Raw genomic sequence first — 20,499 nt, 5'->3', positions numbered from 1 at the left:
CACTCAAGTGGCACTGCCAGTGTGACCAAGTGGCACTGCTAGGGTGTCAGGCTGGCCATGCCATGGTGCCCAGGTGGCATTGGGGGTGCCAGGGTACCACCCTGCCCAAAGTTCAATTACCCAGGGAATCCCGATTGCCTGGGAGATCCCCCCCCCCCCCCCCCCCCACAAGTGCCAGTCCCCCACAAGTGTCAGTATGTCTGTTTGTGGAAACCAGTGCTAAACGGCAACTGCTCAGGGTCTCCGAGGCGAGGCTGTTAGGCCCCGGGCGCTGGGTACACCCGGCGTAGACAATTTAAGTGAGACTGCTATTTGAATATGCAAATCTGGGACCAACCACAATGGGCGGGGTCCAGATCGTGGCACCTCGCAAGATCCCATTAGACCTCGAGAGGCATGATGAGACCGGTAAGCCTCGTGAGAGGCCTCTCGCAACATTTACTGGCCTCCTCGCGTTCTGAGGTGGGCACAGAGAGGCTGATAGATCGCGCCCAGATAACTTTATTTTCCCCCTTTTGAGAATAATTAACCCAGAGCATAAATGGGCATCTATTTTGGGGGGGAGGAATTTGCCTGTGTGTTTTGTCCCATTTGCTCCTTTGTATTGCAAGTTGGGAACATAGGAACCAGGAGCAGAAGTAAGCAATTCAGCCCATCGAGCCTGTTCCGCCATTCAATTAGGTCATGGCTGTCTGATTCAGCCATAAGTTGCAACCGGCTCTGGATCAAAGCTCAGCAATTAGAGAATGAGAGGAAAAGGATGGAGGGCAAACTGGAAGAAGAAATGCACAATGAACATGTATTACCCTGGGTCACTGTCCGTGTGGAGTTTGCACATTCTCCCCGTGTCTGTGTGGGCCTCACCCCCACAACCCAAAGATGTGCAGGGTAGGTGGATTGGCCACGCTAAATTGCCCCTTAATTGGAAAAAAAAATAATGTGTACTCTAAATTTATTTTAAAAAACATATATTACTGTGAGAATAAATATCTGAACGGAATGTATTTTCAACAATGCGGAAATGTAATTTTCAAGGAAAATTTTGAAACAAAAACAGCAAATAGGAACTTTTGAAGAACACAAAACAAAGACAAAGCAAACAATTATTTTTTTATATATAAATGTTTTTTATTAGGTTTTTGAACAAAGTATATTTGCAGTTATGTACACTGAATAATATATATATATGAAGAGAAGAAAAACAAAAAAAAACTGGTCGGGTATTATGCACTAGCTCAACAACAGCAACTCTGTACAGTTGGCAATATTATTTTTAACACATAAGTAGGCACCTGTTTGTGGGGGGGGGGGACTGGGGAGGTACATATACATTTGGGTGCCGGAGAAACCCTGACATTAGTTATGTCCAATGCAGAGAGGGTAATACGAGAATGGATCTGGTGTTGGTGTTGTTACTTGCTTCTCCCGGACGGTTTTCACTGCCGTGTCGTCTCACGTTCACCTCTGCTTCGGCCGTTCGTCCCGTATTTCGTCCGTCTTTTCCTTGCTCTCTGTTCCTGTATTTGCCAAGTTTGTTATCGTTTCCCGTGCCCTCCTTCCGGCAATCATTCCCTTGCCTCCACCCCACCTCTCTGGTTCCCCTCTATTGTTCCCTGTCTCCTCCCTCTTCTCCCCGCCCTTTCTGCCCCTTCCCCCTCCCCCCTCTCCTCCTGTGATTCGCCTTTCTTTTCTCTTAGGTTTAGCTGTGCCCCCCCCCTCCCCCTCTCCCGGGTCTATCTCTCCCTCGCACGCCTTGGCTACTTTACCCTGATTCTTGGCTACCTGGATATTCTTCTGCTTGTTTGTTGGCCACAAACAGGTCCCGGAACAATTGGGTGAATGGCTCCCACGTTCTGCGGAAGCCGTCATCCGACCCTCGGATGGCGAATTTGATTTTCTCTATTTGGAGAGATTCTGAGAGGTTGGACAGCCAGTTGGCAGCTTTGGGTGATGCTGCTGACCGCCAGCCGAACAGGATTCTACGGCGGGCGATCAGGGAGGCAAAGGTAAGGGCGTCCGCCCTCCTTCACATGAAGAGATCTGGCTGGTCTGAAACCCTGAAGACCGCCACTTTCGGGCATGGCTCCACCCTCATCCCCACCACTCTGGACATTGCCTTGAAGAAGGCTGTCCCATACCCTCACTCGGCTTCTGGCTCCTTGATCCATCCCTTTATTCGCTCAACTGTCGCCGCCCAGTGGTAGAATTGTAGGTTTGGGAGGGCTGGATTTTGTTTTTTGTAGGACCTTCTTTGGGATCCGCATTCTCTCTCTTCTTCTCTTCTCTCCCCCCCCCCCCCCCCCCCCCCCACCCAATACAAACGCCATGATTAGGTTGTCTGGTGCTTTGAAAAAGGCCTTGGGGATGTAGATCGGGATAGATCTAAGTAGGAAGAAGTACCTGGGCAGTACGTTCACTTTGATCATCTGGACTCTCCCCGCGAGGGAGAGTGGGAGTGTGTTCCATCTTTGCAGGTCCTTTTTTACGTCCTCTGTCAGACTGGTGAGGTAACCAAACAATTATTAAGATCTCCATAGAGCCTGATAACGATTCCCCACACACACTCATCCCAGCCAACAAGGCACTGGTTGTGCTGGAGCGTGCCCATCCGGTGATGTATTGGCTGGGGCCAGAGGGTACCTAGCGGAGTATGGGGGAGACATCCATACGTCCTATGGCCCTAAGTTCACAGTTCACAGTGGGCAGTCAGCGGCTTGTGCAGCTGCACGGATGCCTGGCAGGTTGCAACAATGTTGCTTCGTGCTCGTCCACCCCGACCCCACAGCCCACCTGCTAGCCACCTCCCCCCCCCGCTACTCCTCCTGCCAACGGCACAACTGTCAGCAAACTATGGCGATGATGGACATGTTCCGTACCCCCTCTCTCTCCCTTTGCAGCCACGGTGCCTGTTTCACGATTTTTAAAAGCACAAATGAAACTCACCCACGGGAACTCGGCCCATCGGAGGCGGAGAATCGCAGAGGCCCCGGAGAATACCTTGTTGAGCCCGCTAATAATATGCAAACGATGTTTACAGTATGTACGTTCTGGAACACATTGTCGCCGCTGTCGAGGCAATGGAGAATTGCAATTCGGTGTGAAATTGGCACCCGCCACGATTTCGGTGTCAACTGATTCTCCGTCCAATCGCATTTCGCGTTCCTGGCGCGGCCGACAGAGAATCCTGCCCCTCATCTTCCATTAGAACTAGAATATTTTTGGAGCAGTTTTGTTGGGGTTCATAAAAGCCAGAGCTTGGGCAGCACGGTGGCACAGTGGTTAGCATTGCTGCCTACGGCGCTGAGGACCTGGGTTCGAATCCCGGCTCTGGGTCACTGTCCGTGTGGAGTTTGCACATTCTCCCCATGTCTGCGTGGGTTTCAACCCCACAACCCAAAAGATGTGCAGGATAGGTGGATTGGCCACGCTAAATTGCCCCTTAATTGGAAAAAATAATTGGGTACTCTAAATTTTAAAAAAAGCCAGAGCTAGAATGGAAATAGTCTGAGTGGCTGTGCATTTGCAGCATTTTCTGTTTTCACAGCAACAATATGTTCACATATCACTTTCAGCATTGCTTTTACTCCAATTAGACTGGAGATTTTATGGTTGACAATTACTCAATTGCAGTGTCAAATCTATTAACACCCATGCAAGATTCCTATACCATGTTAAGACTTTATAAAGATGTATTAATTCCTGATACTGAATATCGACATTTCAACTCAGGTGAACTGTACAAATTTTAATATCTCCAGCATTTAGTATATACATTGTTAGATTCCTATAAGCCTTCACTGTTGAATATCAGTTTTATACTTTTGAAAAAAGGTTGCTGAAACCTCAGCACAACTTTGATACCACAATCTGATCATACTTGCTGTTACCTGCAGCATTGTATTTGTGTCTGTCCCAAGCTGTGGCTGAATAATGATCTATGTCAGACAATGCTTTTGTTTAGCCTAACCAGCCGACTGTTTCTTGTCGAAGCAGCTGTACTCTGTTTGTTGTGTAAATGTGTTTTTTCCCTGTGTCAATTAACTCCAAAAAGGAAGTAAATAAATGGCCAGTTGCAAATGGCAGTTGAGGTCTCGGGATTAGCCAAATGCTGAGATAATCAAATATTCCTTGGGACATGATGATTACTGTGCTGCTGGAGAAGGGGAGGGTGGTGTTTACAACAACCAGCAGGCCAGATTTGTATAGTACAGGTTTAGGAGTATAAAGAGAAAAGGTTTCACAACCTCAGCATACCCTGCTTTACTGCCAATCAGGTACTTCTGCTATTTGTCACTATTGCAATGTAGGAAACATGACAGCCAGTTTGCATCCAGCAAGCTATCACAAACAGCAGTGTGATAGTAACCAGATATCTGATCTATTTCCTTTGTTGCTGAACAATAAATATTGTCCAGAACATTTAGAACTCTCCTATTCTTCTTTGAAAAAGAAGATAGAACACACAGTGCAGGAGGCCATTCGGCCCATCGAGTCTGCATCGACTCACTTAAGGCCTCACTTCCACCCTATCCCCGTAACCCAATAACCCCTCCTAACCTTTTTGGACACTAAGGGCAATTTATTATGGCCAATTCACCTAACCTGCACGTCTTTGGACTGTGGGAGGGAACCAGAGCACCCGGAGGAAACCCACGCAGACACGGGGAGAACGTGCAGACTCCGCACAGACAGGGACCCAGCCATGGTTGCCAAATACTACCATGGGATCTTTTACACACACCTAAGAGAGCAGACAGGGGGCGAGATTCTACGCCAATGCGGAGAATCGTAAAGGCTGCCGTGGGACAGGCTGTGACCCACGGCAGCCTTCACGGTCACCTCCGGGGCCGATTGTCCCCACGTCAAGCGTCACGGCGGCTGACGCGGCCGATGATGTCAGCCGCGCATGCGCAGGTTGGACAACGCCAACCCGCGCATGCGCAGTTGGCGTCTTTCTCCTCAGCCGCCCGGTAAGACGTGGCGGCTTGATCTTGCCGGGCGGCGGAGGGGAAAGAGTGCGTCTGTTTTGGACGCTGGCCCGACGATCGGTGGGCACCGATCGCGGGCCTGTCCCCTCCCGAGCACAGTCGTGGTGCTCACGTGCCAATCGGGCCTCTAGATGCCCCAAACGGGCATCTGGCGCCCATTTCACGACGGCAGCAAGTAGGTGTGTTTGCTGCCGTGGTGTAACGGGCGTGAAGGGCTGGCCGCTCGGCCCATCGGCCTCGGAGAATCGCCGCTCGCCGTAAAAAACAGCGAGTGGCGATTCGTGGCGTGGGTCGGATGTGGGGGGGGGGAGAATAGCGGGAGGGTGTGAAAAATGTCGGGAGGCCCTCCCGCTATTCTCCCACCCGGCGTGGGGGGGCGGAGAATCGCGCCCAGGGTCTTAGATTAGCAACACATCCAAAAGATTATTAATAATAATAATCTTTATTATTGTCACAAGTAGCTTACATTAACACTGCAATGAGGTTACTGTGAAAAGTTGCCACACTCGGGCGCCTGTTTGGGTACACAGAGGGAGAATTCAGAATGTTCAGTTCACCTAATGGAAGTATAAATATTCCAGAATTTAGCTTCAGGAAATATTTTCACATCAGGAATTGTGTAGGTGGGACAAAGATCTTTGCAGATTAATTAATTGTACTTGTTCTGTAGGATTTGAAGATTTGATGGCAGAACAGCCTTTTCAAATTCCATTCTTATGAACTTAAGCAAAGCCACACTGATGTTGGTACCTAGGAGTGAGTAAGTCATTGTTTTTTAAATTTAGCGTACCCAATTCATTTTTTTAAATTAAGGGGCAATTTAGCGAGGCCAATTCACCTAACCTGCATAACTTTGGATTGTGGGGGCAAAGCCCACGCAAACACGGGGAGAATGTGCAAACTTCACATGGACAGTGACCCGGGGCCGGGATCGAACCTGGGACCTCGGCGCTGTGAGGCTACAGTGCTAACCACTGCGCCGTGCAAGTAAGTAATTAGCCATAATCCATAAAGGACCATAGGCATATAACTTCATTGGAGAAAGATGATTGGTTATATATAATTTGAGGGGTACCATATATAATGGTACTTCAGCATTCCTGCGGTGCCGCTTACAGCATGCAAGTAAAGGTGTGATTTCCATTCACTTGGATTATCCAGTGCATGTGTAATTGGCACACAAATGCATCCATCAATGATGGAATGTAAGTCTGGCCACATGGCTACTCCATGGCATGCTTGCTTAGAACATTAATTGCCAGGCAGCAAATGGAGATCAGACATTTGCAACAGGCAAACTGTTGTATACACTGAAACATTTGCATGTAGAGCTAGAAGCAAAATGTTGGGCATTGTCATGCCAGGCTTGAAAACAAGTGGCCCGGTTAGATGGCGGGAGAGGCCGAAATTGGGAACCACATCGGATGCCGATTGGTTTCCGATCTAACCGGCTCGCTCCCATTGCCGAGATCCGGATCCCGCCGCAGTGTGGCGAGAAACCAATAATCACCAATGAAGTCCAATCTCCATATCATCAGCAGGAAGGACCCCCTATCGAACTGCCACCAAGGATCGAACTGCCTCCCCAGAGAGCGGTCACGCGGGTACCATTCAGTGTACCTACTTAAAAAGGTGAAACCAGTGCAGTGGCCTCTGTGGTGCTTCGAGGTGAGTAACCATATTGGAAATCGGGCAGTCAGCTGCTGCCCCAGTACAGGGGGAGGAGGGGGTGAGCCTCCAGGGGATGGGCTGAGTTTGGGAGGTCAGACGCCATCGGTGGTGGGGTGGTCCAGCCATGCCACCCCTGCATTTTATATACCCATAACAGGGGCATCTCCAGCTGCTGCCTGTTTGTCCCACTAAACATCCCCGTGACAGAGCCCCATCCATGTAATATAGTGAAGGTCACTTTAACTCCCACTGACTGTGGCGGCTACAGGCCGCACAGCTGAAATCCAAAGGCGCGTGGATTATGTAGATTGGCCATGCTAAATTGCCCCTTAGTGCCAAAAGGTGAGGTGGGGTTATTGGCTTACTGGGATAGGGGTGCGTGGGCCTACGTAGGGTGCTCTTTCAGAGGGTCGGTGCAGACTCAATGGGCTGAATGGCCTCCTTCTGCACTGTAGTGATTCTATGATTCAATGGCTAATGGGGAATTGGCAATTCTAGTAATGCGAGCACTTCACAGAACCTAAGTGGATTCCCGTGGGTAGATGTGCCATGAAGCTGGTGGTTGTTACTGCCCAGCATTCCAATCAGACCATGAGGCCTGGACATTCTCCAGAGGCAGCAACACCACACAGGCAGCAGCCAACATTCTAACACCCAAGAGCCGGGCCACAGTACTGGGGACATCCCCATGACCAGAGTGCCAATGTGTGGAATGGTGAGGGAACCAGCACCCAGTCCTGGTAACGATTCGAGCGGGTGTCTGGGGAAGGGTCTGGGGTCCAGTGCCAAGGGGCCACTGTTATGGCCGGCGTGCGTGTTGGATGGCACCATGAGGAATGGCAGGGTGTGGGAGGTGGGTGGGACCGATGGGTCCAATGTGGAGGCCACAGCTGATGGTCCGACCCTCACCCTCTCCAATCCCTTACAGATATCACATCATGGACAATATCTTGGACCCCACGGAAGCGGCCCTTGTGATGCTGCTGGCAGGCTAGGCAGCCGGACGCCGGAGGAGGCAGCAGCAGCAGCGTTGACAGAGGCCCGAAGCAGTGTCCCATGTGCAGGCAGGGACCCAGAGGGGGAGGCCAGCAATGGCTCAAGGTGTACAGGTATCCCTGGTCTTTCGAACTAATGTCGGATAACATGTCCCACAGGAGGCTCCGCCTCAACAAGACAACGGTGCGTCACCTGTGCCATGTCCTTGCAGACTTGGCACCACGTGGAGGTAGAGGATACCCGCTCCTGGTGGCCGGCAAGGTAACCGCAGCCCTGAACTTTTACGCCTCGGGATCATTCCAGAGCTCGAGCGGGGTCTTGCGTGGCAAATCCCAATCAACACCCTACAAGTGTAACCGTGAAGTCACAGATACTCAGTTTGCCTCATCTCTCTATATCGAGGCTCCAGGTCAGCCTCCAGTGCTCCCTTCTCAATCAGTGCTCGAAGGGACCTGGGGGTCTCTTCAGAACAAATGGGCAGCTGGATTGATGCCAGCCTTCACAGCTCCCCAATGTCCACACCATGGTATGCATGCCCTCCTTGATGCCCCTCCGTGAGCAAGCCATGCTCTGCAGTACCTTGCTAATGTCCACCTCAGTGACCGGGAAATGCTCCGCAGTGCCCGGCAAGGTCCACCTGAGACTGGGGCATGTCCCCCAGCAACTGGGAGATGTCTGCCAGCATCTGGGACATGTCCACCAGGGTCTGGGACCCGCCCCCAGCTCTGTGACATGCTCTGGAGCACCTCAGCAATACCCACCTGAGATTAGGACATGCATTGCAACGCCTCAGCAAAGTCCACCTGCATCAAGGACACATCGTGCAGCATCTGAGACGTGCTCTCAAGGCCCCCAGCCATGGCCATCATTGACTGAGCAATGCCTTGGACACCACCACTCTTGCTGCTGATGCTGTGCGCCAGGATGAGCATTGAGGTCACCACCAATGTTGGCCTCAGTGCCACGCATTGTCGGCGCAATCTCTTGCGTCCTTAGCCTTTGGGGCTCCTCCAATTGGCTATGGCTTTGTTGAGTGTCCCTGACATCCCCCTCTGAATCTGACGGCCACACCCTATCGACTGCATCAGCTCCGGGATAACCTGGTCCAGAGGCTCAGCATCTGTCTGCACCTCAGCTGTGTCCTGGGATCCAGCAGACCTCCGACTGCTGTCTCCCCTGGACATTCCTGCCTCCACCTGATGTGCATCTGCAACTATGAGGTGCTCACCAGAATGTGCCCCAGAAACCTGTACACTGCTTTCGACCGAGGTCCGTGTCTGTGCGCTGGTGGAGGGTGGGGTGACAGCCGACACAGAGATGGCATCCTTGGAGCTCTCCTCCGAGGTGGTCTCTTGGGAGGTTGGGGGAACACTCCGGATGGGTCAGCACCGCCAGATGAGTGCGCTGCCGGCGCAGCGGAGAATCCCGTCAGCGGAGAATCCAGCCCCTGGTATTTACATGGTGCAGCTGAGTAGATGGGTTGGGAGGGGTCACTTTTTTTTGTTTAGTTTTTAATGGGACTGTTCAATTGCTGTATTATTAATTATTGACAGGCAGAGGGCAGCACGGTGGCCTAGCGGTTAGCACAGCTGCCTCACGGCGCTGAGGTCTCAGGTTCGATCCCAGCTCTGGGTCACTGTCCGTGTGGAGTTTGCACATTCTCCCCGTGTCTGCGTGGGTTTCGCCCCCACAACCCAAAAATGTGCAGAGTAGGTGGATTGGCCACGCTAAATTGCCCCTCAATTGCAAAAAATAATTGGGTAATCTAAATTTTTTTTTAAATAAAAAATGTTATTGACAGGCATGATTAACTCTTTGGATAATCAAACATTCACATCCTCTCCAACAGAACAAGCATATTTGATGGAGAGTAAATCTGCAGCATGTCTGTAATCAAAGAAAGTGTTTTTCTCCCCACAGTTGTTCCCCGTTAGATCTGATGACAGTGACTTTTGTTCGTGTGCAATTCCATAGGCACTAGCTGACATTCTAATACCTTACCCAAACACGCAAGTGCAAGCCTGGACAATGACTGAGTTTGCCCATTTTGGAGTAATTTCTAGGCCAGTAGGAATTATCCCAGAAACTGTTACCCCAGCTTCCCAACTGATGCCATCATTTCTCAAATGTTTCACTGGAAGGGACAGTAAGCATTGGGCGGCACGGTTAGCACTGCTGCATCACGGTGCCGAGGTCCCAGGTTCGATCCCGGCCCCGGGTCACTGTCCGTGTGGAATTTGCACATTCTCCCCGTGTCTGCGTGGGTCTCACACCCACAACCCAAAGATGTGTATGTTAGGTGGATTGGCCACGCTAAATTGCCCCTTAATTGGAAAAAAATAATTGGGTCCTTTAAATTAAAAAAAACATTTTATAAACTGTGCTGCTCCACTCAAATGGAGAATGCATATAATAAAGTAATCCTAGGATCAAGGCAAGTGACATATTTCCCATCACTGACGCTTTTGTACAGTTAAAGAGTAGGGCCCTTACCCAATGAAAAGGCCACCTTGCCAAGTGCAAACACCAGAAACTACTGGCCACTCTCGCCAAAGAGCATCAATACACTGCTCTGAATATTTTAAATCTTTTTTTTCCATAAATTTAGAGTACCCAACTATTTGTTTTTCCAATTAAGGGGCAATTTAGCGTGGCCAATCCACCTACCCTGCACATCTTTGGGTTGTGGGGGCGAAACCCACGCAGACACGGGGAGAATGTGCAAACTCCACACGGACAGTGACCCAGGGCCGGGATTCGAACCCGGGTCCTCAGCCGTAGGCTGCAGTGCTAACCACTGTGCCACATGCCACCCTTGAGTATTTTAAATCTGCCCAAAGATTCATTGCGGTCAGAGCCAAGACCAGCCCAGTACACTTACATCCAGAACACTATGATGAAGGAATACCCAGACTTGACTGCCATTAGCTCTCCCAGCAGCAGGGGGGCAATGGTTATTGACAAATGGAGGAACATTGGTGAATTTCCTCCCCCTCTCAAATCTCAGAGCACCAAAATCAATTGTAACACCTCTACTACCACCCCAGTGAAGACAAATAACTAAAATTACAGATCAGGGATTGGAGCTATGAATTTTAATTATGCATGATGCTTTCAACCAATACCCCAGTGGGAGAGCTCAACCATTACTCTTCATTCAGTAAATAAAGCACTGAAACAGCATCATGATATCAAAGTATGCTGGCCTGGAATATGTGCTGTTCTGTCGGCAAAAATTCCCATCATGAAAGAATTTCACCATATGTGAAAATGTAAATTGTGGCTTATCCTAAAACCATAACATTTCTTCTCCTCTTTTTCAAAGGACACTGTATTTATTGTGGTTTGCAAAACATATTTCTGATGTGGAATTTGTAAAAGATGTGATTGTTCAAAGAAGCCATTAATCCTAACTAAACAAATTACAGTGCCATGCTATTCCACTGACTCCATAAGAGAAGTCTAGTGGGTTAGTACAATCTGGTTGTTTGCAGTTTTTTTCTCACAAGGGTTGTAATGGAGCCCACACCCTTAAACAGAGAAATCCATTGAGAAAATTGATTCCTATCAAACTAGACCCTGCTGCAAACTCCCCCTAAAAGTAGGTATGTGTACATTTGGCCAAACTGATTGGTTGCTCAGATTTTGAATATTTGGTTCAGTCGGCCAACCAAATAACCGGACGCCTCGATTGGACATTTCAAACTGCATTCTCCAAACTCAGATTAAGGCATAATGGTAATGATTTATGCTGTCTTAATGACTCTGTATAAGTAGTATGTAACCAAACAACACAAACCAAACTTTCCCAGGTTTAATTGCTATCCTCTGCTGAGTTAGCAAAAGGGGGAATTGGGCCGTTACAATTGGCCTCAGTGGCCCTGGGCAGAGAGACAGAAAATGTACTCATTGTAATCAAGTTAAACCTGTTGGAAATTGGCTATATGTGGCCATGGAGTGAAGACACAATTAGGCTTGACTATGCTACCTCCACAGATCAAAATCCGCTGACATTAATTAGAGCAAGATCTTAGTTCATTGGATGAACCAATTGAATTGCCCAAAATGCTTTCTGAAAACAATTTTGGTTGCAATTTCTTTCCTCAGTAACTCAATCTATAATGTTCAAAATAAGATTTTAAATAGGAAAATTGAAAAATGACAATTTTGTAACATAAAATCTATCTATTTGTCATTCCATGCCATCATTAGTATGTTTTTTTACTTAAGAACTTCAGCAACTTATTGAATATTTTTGTCTTGTGAAGGCGTAATGAGTTTCCAACCACCTCTGAGTATTGAGCACAGTGGTTAGCACAGCGCCAGGGACCCGGGTTCAATTCCAGCCTCGGGTGACTGTCTGGGTGCAGTTTGCACGTTCTCCCCATGCCCCGGGTGCTCCGGTTTCTTCCCACAGTCCAAAGATGTGCTGGTTAGGTGGATTGACCATGCTAAAATTTCCCCTTAGTGTCCAAAGATGTACAGGTTACGGGGATAGGGTGGGGAAGTGGGCCTAGATAGGATGCTCTTTCAGAGGGTTGTTGGAGACTTGATAGGCCAAATCGCCTCCTTCTGCAGTGTGCGGATTCTATGGAAGGAACCTTAGCGAGTTGCTGCAGTGCATCTTGTCGGCCTCCACTGTGCATCTGTGGTGAGGGGACACCAAGGCCAAGGAGAGAAATCATGGAGTCTGGTGCTGCATATGTTTCCAGGCTCCTCATCCCCCCCCCCCTCTTAACCCTCCCACTCGTATCCTTCGGGCACCCAGAAGTGGGAGCCGTAGTCACAGTGGGTCAAACTGATTTATTTCTATCCACACAAGAGGGCTTGTTAAATTATACTTTTGATTAAGTGATAAATATTTTCTCCCTTTAAATTGAAACTAACTACAGTTACAAATGCCCAACATGAAGCAGAAAATAGGAGAACAAAGTCTACAGATGCTGGAAAACTGGAATACAAACAAAAATACTGGAAATATACTCAGCAGGCCAGGCAGCGTCCGAAAAGAGAGAGAAACAGAGCCAACACTTCAGGCCTACAAACAGATGAGACCCCAATTTTTGGTCACATGGGAAAGGGGAGGGACCAAGGGCCACGTTAAGGAGTTGAGTTGAATTAACACTGACCCTGTGTTCACGTCTGGTGGTACACATACTGGCCTCAACGGAATTCATACAAACGTTGGGTTCGGAAGTGGGTTGTCTTTCAGCCGAGGTTTTCCTCCTGTCCCAGCCCAGTATGGGGAGGTCGCAGTATGTGTGGGTATACTTGCACAAATCTGTGCATGTACATGGCTCACTATCAGTCTCTCAGGGTTCTCTTTCTCATTCACTCTCTCACACTCACACCTTCACTCTCACATTCTTACGCTCACTCTCCCTCTCACATTCATTGACTCTCACACTCACTCCCATAATTACTCATTCTCACACTTACTGTCACACACTTTTTTACTGGCACAGGCCCCTGAGCTTAGCACCATGTACACAACCCTCTCCCAAGCCATTGGAGGGAGTGAATATTTACGGTGATATATGGGGTGCCAAACAGGAGGGTTGATTTGACCTGGATGGTGTCGAGGTCTTTGAGTGTTGTCACAGCTGCACTGGTCCAGGCCAGTGAAGTGCATTCCATCAGACTTCCGACTTGTGCCTTGAAGAGAACATGTGGTTTGCAGCATTTCCCAGCTTGCAATCTGTGGAAGAATAACCTCCCATTCTGAGAAAATCAGACAGTTTCTTGATTCTTTTTGCACAAGAAATTTTGAAAGAAACTGCAGATTGAATTTGCCAAGGCTTCTTTGTGACATGCCTGGCATTTATTTAAATTTATTCACATCAGGCAATATCTGTGAACAGATGCCTGGGGCTGGATTCTCCGCAGACCCGCACCGAAATCGTGTTTGGGCCGGGGGCGGAGAATCGACGTTCACGACCGTATCGCGCCCGGCGATTCTCTGGGCCCCCAAGAATCGCTTATCCGTGAATCATGCTAGAGGCCCTACCAACGATACTCCGCTCCCGACCGGCAGATTTCCCGACGACGTGGTTCTAACCGCGTATGGCTGGTCGGGACTCTCGCGCGGCGGCTGTGGACTCAGTCCGCGGCCACCCTGGTGGGGGGTGGGGGAATCGAGCACCTGGGAGGGCCTTATAGGTGGCCCGGGCAGCGATCTGGACGGTCCGATGCAGGGGCGCAAGGCCGATCGGGGAGGACCTTGCTTCTTCGTGATGGTCCGAGTCCGCCATGGCGATCGGCACGGCCGCTAGAGGCCGCTGCCATGCGCATGCGTGAACTCAGAGCCGGAAGTGGGGGGTCCCGTATCCTCAGCCAAAGCTGCGCAAAGCTCCCCGGGTCCCCCCTGCACGTAAGTCAATCGCTCTTTATTTTTGGCAGGAAACTGGGGAGTAAAACGCCAGCGTTTTTAAGTCGGCGTGTGGACATAGCCCCATTTTTGGAGAATCCAGCCCCAGGAATCATGGTTCATTGTTGGCAATTAGAAAATAAAACCAATTGTTTAAAATTAATTGGTTGCTACTTATTGCTGCTGGGAATTTGGTTTAAAACATCTTCCCTGAATCATTTTGGAATTCCATTTTATTTATTTACTTGTTTTGTTTTTTAAATATGAACTTAGAGTACCCAATTCTTACTTTTCAATTTAGCGTGGCCAACCCACGCACCCAGCACTATTTTTTGGGTTGTGGGGGTGAGACCCACGCAGACCTTGGGGAGAATGTGCAAACTCACAGGGCAGTGACCCGGAGCAGGGATCAAACCCAAGACCTCGGCGCCGTGAGGCAGCAGTGCTAACCACTGGACCACCGTGCCGTCCCAAGGTATTCCATTTTATACATAAAAACTTGAAAACTGTGTAAACAACATAATTGTGGTTTCCGCAACGCCGGCCGGCGCCAAAACAACGGCCTTTGGCGCTACGCCGCCCGGCGTCGGAGCTAGCCGAAAGGCCTTCGCCGGTTCGCGCATACGCCGGAGCGTCAGCGACCGCTGACGTCACCATCGGCGCATGCGGGGTAGAGGGATTCTCTTCCGCCTCTGCCATGGTGGAGGCCATGGCAGCGGCGGAAGAAAAAGAGTGCTCCACGGCACTGGCCCGCCCGCCGATCGGTGGGCCCCGATCGCGGGCCAGGCCACCATGGGAGCACCCCCCGGGGTCCAATTGCCCCGCGTCCCCCCCCCCCAAGACCCCGGGGGCCCGCTCGCGCCACCAATCCCACCGGCACAGAGGTGATTTAAACCACATCGGCGGGATTGGCATGTCAACGGCGGGACTTCGGCCCATTGCGGGCCGGAGAATCGCCGCAGAGGGCACGCCGATCGGCGGGGCGTGATTCCCGCTCCCGCCAATTCCCGGGTGGCAGAGAATTCCGGCCACAGCGGGGACGGGATTTACGCCGGCCCCGGGCGATTCCCCGACCCTGCGGGAAGTCTGATAATTCTGCCCCTCACTATTAGTGAACAAACTTTATTCCTTCTACCCTCCTGACATGCACTCTCCTGATGTTTCTGTTCATTCATTTTAAGAGCAGAAAATGTCGGCCTTGTTGCAGGAAGTAGATGATGGGAAAATGGTGAGGCCACTAAAGGTGTGGGAGGGTGGGTGGATAAGACTTGCAGGGCAGTGGGATTAGGAGGCTGTGGGCTCAAAGGTGTGGTTTCAAATCCCACCGCAGCTCATAATCCTGGCTGAAACTCCAGTGAAATGCAAAGGGAATACTGTCCTGTCAGAGATACTAGCCTATCTAACCACTCAACTGAGTGACAGAAGATAATGGTACAGTTTGAAGAAGAGCAGGGGCATTCTACTGGGATGTTGGAGATTGTTTATCCTCCATCCAACATCACTGAAGCAGATGATCGGATCATTTATTTCATTGCTGTTTGTGGGAACTTACCGTGTATAAAATGTTTTCTACATCCGTGACCACACTTCAGAAGGAGGTCATTGGCTCTATTTCTTTGTCTTGTAAATCTGAATATTATAATGTGGGTTATGTTTGGACTTTCTGATGTCTCACTGTGCTTCTTCCGTGTTGCTAGTGTAAAAGTTACTGGTTATGGGCAGGCTAGATGCAGAGATTTTGTGTAGACGCCTCTGTTGGTGAAATGAATGGGGTTAGAGTGCCTTGAGAGTCTTTTAGGATCTGTGCCTTCAATGGCAGCTTGAAGAGAGCTTTCTACAGAAAGTCAGTTCGCAGACAAACCTTCAAACTGTAGGAGGATTAGAGAATCACATGGTGAATATATCTTCCTTTAAACAAGTCCGTTGACATCATATTGGTCTTTTTAAAGGTTGAAGTGTCAATTTAGTGACCCAAATTACTTTTTTTCTCTTTGCTGATTTATCATTTAGGCTCTGGAGAATGACGCAGAAAGCTATCACAACCAGATCCAGGCATTAGAAAAGGAGATACAAAACAAGGAGCTGGAGACTCAGGAACAGGTAACAAACAGGAGGCAAAAGTGGTCCAATATTTAATGGGTGAAGGTTGATACACGAACAAAAAAAAACAGGGCTACGGAAAGAGATTCAATAATAACTTTCAAAGGGGAATTAGATAAATACTTAAAAAGGGTTATGGGGAAAATCAAGAGAATGGAACTAATTGGATACCAAGTGACTCCTTCTGTACTGTATAATTCTATGATTGATGCTTCAGTTGGTTGCAGTAATGCATCGCAATGTCTATGGACTGTATTCATCAGTCTGTTGGATGCCATTACTGAGGAAAGAAACATTTCCACCTAATGCAGCAGAAAGAAAATCACAGGTCAGATGCAGGGTAAAGCTTCACCAATGTGCCTAATGACAATTTCAGAAGAGCACCCTCTGCTTGCAGTGTTACATTTCCATTACCCGCACCAATTATCTGTGTGGCCTCTCCGAAGGAGATGGCTAATTTTAATACCAATAATTATATGTTAGCAGATTCTCACGACTCGGAATTTGAGATTTTCCAAATTAATTTAAATTGGGACCATCAATAGAATTGACCATTAGGGAGGTTATTGCTAAACCTGCATTAAACCTTGGTTAGAGCACACTTAGAGAACTGCATGCAGGTCTAGTCACCATTTTATAAAAGGATATAGAGGCACTGAGAAGATTAACAAGGATGATACCAGAAATGCATGGGTATACATATTAGGGGAAGGTTGACAGGCTGGGTGTCTTTTCACTTCTCTTGGAGAAATGAAGACTGAGGAGGAACCACATTTTGAAAATGGTCTTTAAAGTTATGAAAGGTTTTTTTTTTCTTTTTTTTTTTAAATTTTAGATTACCCAATTATTTTTTCCAATTAAGCGGCAATTTAGTGTGGCCAATCCACCTACTCTGCAAATGTTTTGGGTTGTGGGGCGAAACCCACGCAGACACGGGGAGAATGTGCAAACTCCACACGGACAGTGACCCAGAGCCGGGATCGAACCTGGGACCTCAGCGCCGTGAGGCAGCTGTGCTAACCAATAGGCCACCGTGCTGCCCTGTTATGAAAGGTTTTGATCGAGAAACAATGTTTTCCCATGTGGGGAAGTCAGAGATAGAGGCCATCAATACAGTATAAGTCGGTCACCAAGAAATCCAATAAGGAATTCAGACAAAACATCTTTACCTAAAAAGTGATCAGAATGTGAAATTCACTACCACAGAGAACACAGGTACATCTAAGAGGAAGCCAGACAAGCATTAATGGGGGATTGAGATGATGAAAGGTGATAGGAGGTTCAAGTGGAGCATAAACACCAGCATGGACCTGTTGGGCCGAATGGCCTGTTTTTACACAGTGCAACCTGTGTAATCCATATCCATTGAAGGGAAAAATAATTAATCTCCCTCCAATCTGACTTTAAAATGTATTTCTTATCAGTAAAGGTGTAATTCTGACTAACTTTAGCCTTCTCCAATCCTTCATTGTTTCCTAGACTTTAGAGAAAAGTGCTCAATTTATTTCTGTGCAAATAGCTATCTCTCTCTACAGATATTGATAGGAACTGGGAAAAGCAGCTTGTTAAAGTAACTTTCTTCATGTATTCATTGTTAAAGGTTAAGGGACATAGGAACAGGAACAGGCCACTAAGCCACTTGAGTCAGTTTCGCTATTCAATTAGAAGGTGCATTTTTATCGCAACTTTCACAATGTTAGGACATCCATAAGCACTTTCTGGCCAATTAGTTCTTTGAAGTATAATCACTTATTGTAACTTCGGCTATGTGGCAGTTAATTCAAGCATTGCAAGATACAAAAAACAACAGAGATAAATGACTAGATAAGTAATAAAAACAGAAAATAGGGCGACATGTGGCTCAGTGGTTAGCACTGGGACTGCGGCGCTGAGGTCCCAGGTTCGAATCCTGGCTCTGGGCCACTGTCCGTGTGGAGTTTGCACATTCTCCCCGTGTCTGCGTGGGTCTCACCCTCACAACCCAAAGATGTGCAGGTTAGGTGGATTGGCCACCTTAAATTGCCCCTTACTTGGAAAAAATATATAATTGGGTACTTTAAATTTATTAAATAAACAAATAAATAAATAAAAACAGAAAATGCTGGATAAATAAAGCATGTCCAGCATCATCCATGGCGTGAGAAACCCAGTTAATGGACGTGATCGAATGGCCACGTCGTGGCCAAATCAGTGACATGACGAGGCCTTCAAATATCCCGAGAAGCCTCTCGCGAGATTTGCAACTCTCAAAACGCCTTGCGAGATCACGCGAGACATCGCGATCAGGATCTCGCCCTCGCTGGGCAAGATCCAGATTAATATATTTAACTGAGCCATTGGGCTCATTTAAATATGGTGTCCCCTATTCTCCTGAGGCCCCTAATGAACGCTTGCACCTGGGAGACCTCACCATGGTGCTGTGGACCAGGCATAACGGCATCTGGGGGAGATCTCCCAGGCCATCAGAGGCCCCCGAGTACCCGCTGGCACCCGGATACCCTGGAAGTGCCACCTTGACACTGCCTGTGTGCTTGGGTGATATTTCTAGGCTGGCAGGGGCACTGCCAGAGTGCCAGGCTGACGGTGCCAAGGTGTCTGGGTGCCAGGTTTCCTGTGCCAGGGTCGGGCCCAGGGGTGCCCTGCCCTTAAGAGGTGGCTTGACGACCATCTCAGAGGTACGTTGGGGCAGTGGGGGAGGGGGGGGGGGGGGGATCGCATGCTTATTGTCACGAGTAGGCTTCAATGAAGTTACGGTGAAAAGCCCCTAGTCGCCACATTCCGGCGCCTGTTCGGGGAGGCTGGAATGGGAATTGAACCCACACTGCTGGCCTGCCTTGGTCTGCTTTCAAAGCCAGCTATGCACCTGAGAGGACAGGTGGGGCCTCAGATTAACATCTGATGCAAAAGCTGGCAGCTGTGACAGTGTATCCCAACATCATTACTGTGCTGAAAAAACCATCTCAGATTAGATCTGTACCTCAACTCCTTACTCCATACCCTTAATGCCCTTGCCAAACAAAAGCTTATTGGCCTAGTTTATCTCGTTTGTACAATATTTGTGAATGCTAAGAAAGTCTGGTTTACATAGTAACAGGAATGAGGAGCAGCAGTAGGCAACTCAGCCCTTCTAGCCTGCTCCACCACTCATTCAGATCATGCCTGATCTCTTCCTGGTCTCAAATCCATCTCCCTGCCTGTTCCCCACATCCCTTTAACCTGATTTTAAAATCAGAAATATATCTATCTCCGTCTTGAAACCATTTAATGACTCATTCCACCGCACTATGGGGCAGTGAGTTCCACAAATTCACTGCCCTCTGAGAGAAGTACTACCTCCTTTTCCCAGTTCTAAATCTACCGCCTCTCAACCTATATCCGTGACCTCTTGTTCGAGATTGCTCAGAAGGGGGAACATTTGGTCTACATTAACTTTATTTTTTTTATTTTTTTATTTTAAATTTAGATTACCCAATTATTTTTTCTATTAAGGGGCAATTTAGTGTGGCCAATCCACCTACTCTGCACATTTTTGGGTTGTGGGGGCGAAACCCACGCAGACACGGGGAGAATGTGCAAACTCCACACGGGCAGTGACCCAGAGCCGGGATCGAACCTGGGACCTCAGCGCCGTGAGGCGGTTGTGCTAACCACTAGGCCACCGTGAACATTAACTTTATTAATCCCATTTAGTATTTTATACACCTCGATTAGATGCCCTCTCATCCTTCTAAACTCCAGCGAGTATAAGCCCACATTTTTTCATCTCTCCTCATGCGCCAACTCTTTCATCCCTGGAATCAATGTGGTGAACCTCCTCTGAACTGATCCAATGCCCCCCCTCAAATAAAGAGGCCAAAACTGGACACTGTATTCCAGATGTGGTCTCACCAACACCCTATACAATTACAACAACACTTCTCTACTTTTATACTCCAGTCCTTTTGCAATAAACGCTAACATTCCATTTACTTTCTGAATTACGTGGATACCGACTTTCAGCAATTCATGAACAAAGACACCCAGGGCGAAATTCTCCGACCCCCACGACGGATCGGAGAATAGCGGGAGGGCCTTCCCGACATTTTTCCCGCCCTCCCGCTGTTCTCTCCCCCCCCCGCCCAACTCCCGACACGAATCGCTGCCGCTGTTTTTTTACGGCCGGCAGGGATTCACAGCTGTTCGATGGGCCGAAGTCCCAGCCCTTTACGCTGTTTTTACGAACGGCAAACAGACCTGGTCTGGCCGTTCGTAAAAACAGCGGGAACAACTCGCTTTTTATAACCATGGCACCGATTAGCACGGCAGTACCACGGCCGTGCCAAGGGTGCCATGGGCCCGCGATCGGTGGGCACCGATCGCGGGCAGCGGGCCCGATGC

The 20,499-nt window shown here is 48.7% G+C and overlaps 1 protein-coding gene across 11 annotated transcripts in view; it reads left to right on the top strand.

Annotated features, from left to right (window-relative positions):
- cep112 (centrosomal protein 112) overlaps positions 1-20,499 on the top strand; it is a 698,524-nt gene that overhangs the window by 591,026 nt on the left and 86,999 nt on the right. For 10 of the 11 annotated variants that reach the window (XR_005457964.1, XR_005457965.1, XR_005457966.1 and 7 more), the window contains one exon: positions 16,033-16,122. Coding sequence is in view for 7 of the 11 variants with exons in the window: in XM_038777029.1 (XP_038632957.1) it covers positions 16,033-16,122 (90 nt within the window). In the remaining 4 variants the exon portion in view is untranslated. The remainder of the gene's footprint in view (positions 1-16,032; positions 16,123-20,499) is intronic. The other variant, XR_005457967.1, reaches the window with a different exon arrangement.

The sequence above is a fragment of the Scyliorhinus canicula genome, chromosome 18, assembly GCF_902713615.1.
Source record: "Scyliorhinus canicula chromosome 18, sScyCan1.1, whole genome shotgun sequence".
Lineage (NCBI taxonomy): Eukaryota > Metazoa > Chordata > Chondrichthyes > Carcharhiniformes > Scyliorhinidae > Scyliorhinus > Scyliorhinus canicula.
The sequence above is the reverse complement of the archived record's forward strand: the minus strand, read 5'-3'. Positions and strand labels throughout refer to the sequence as shown.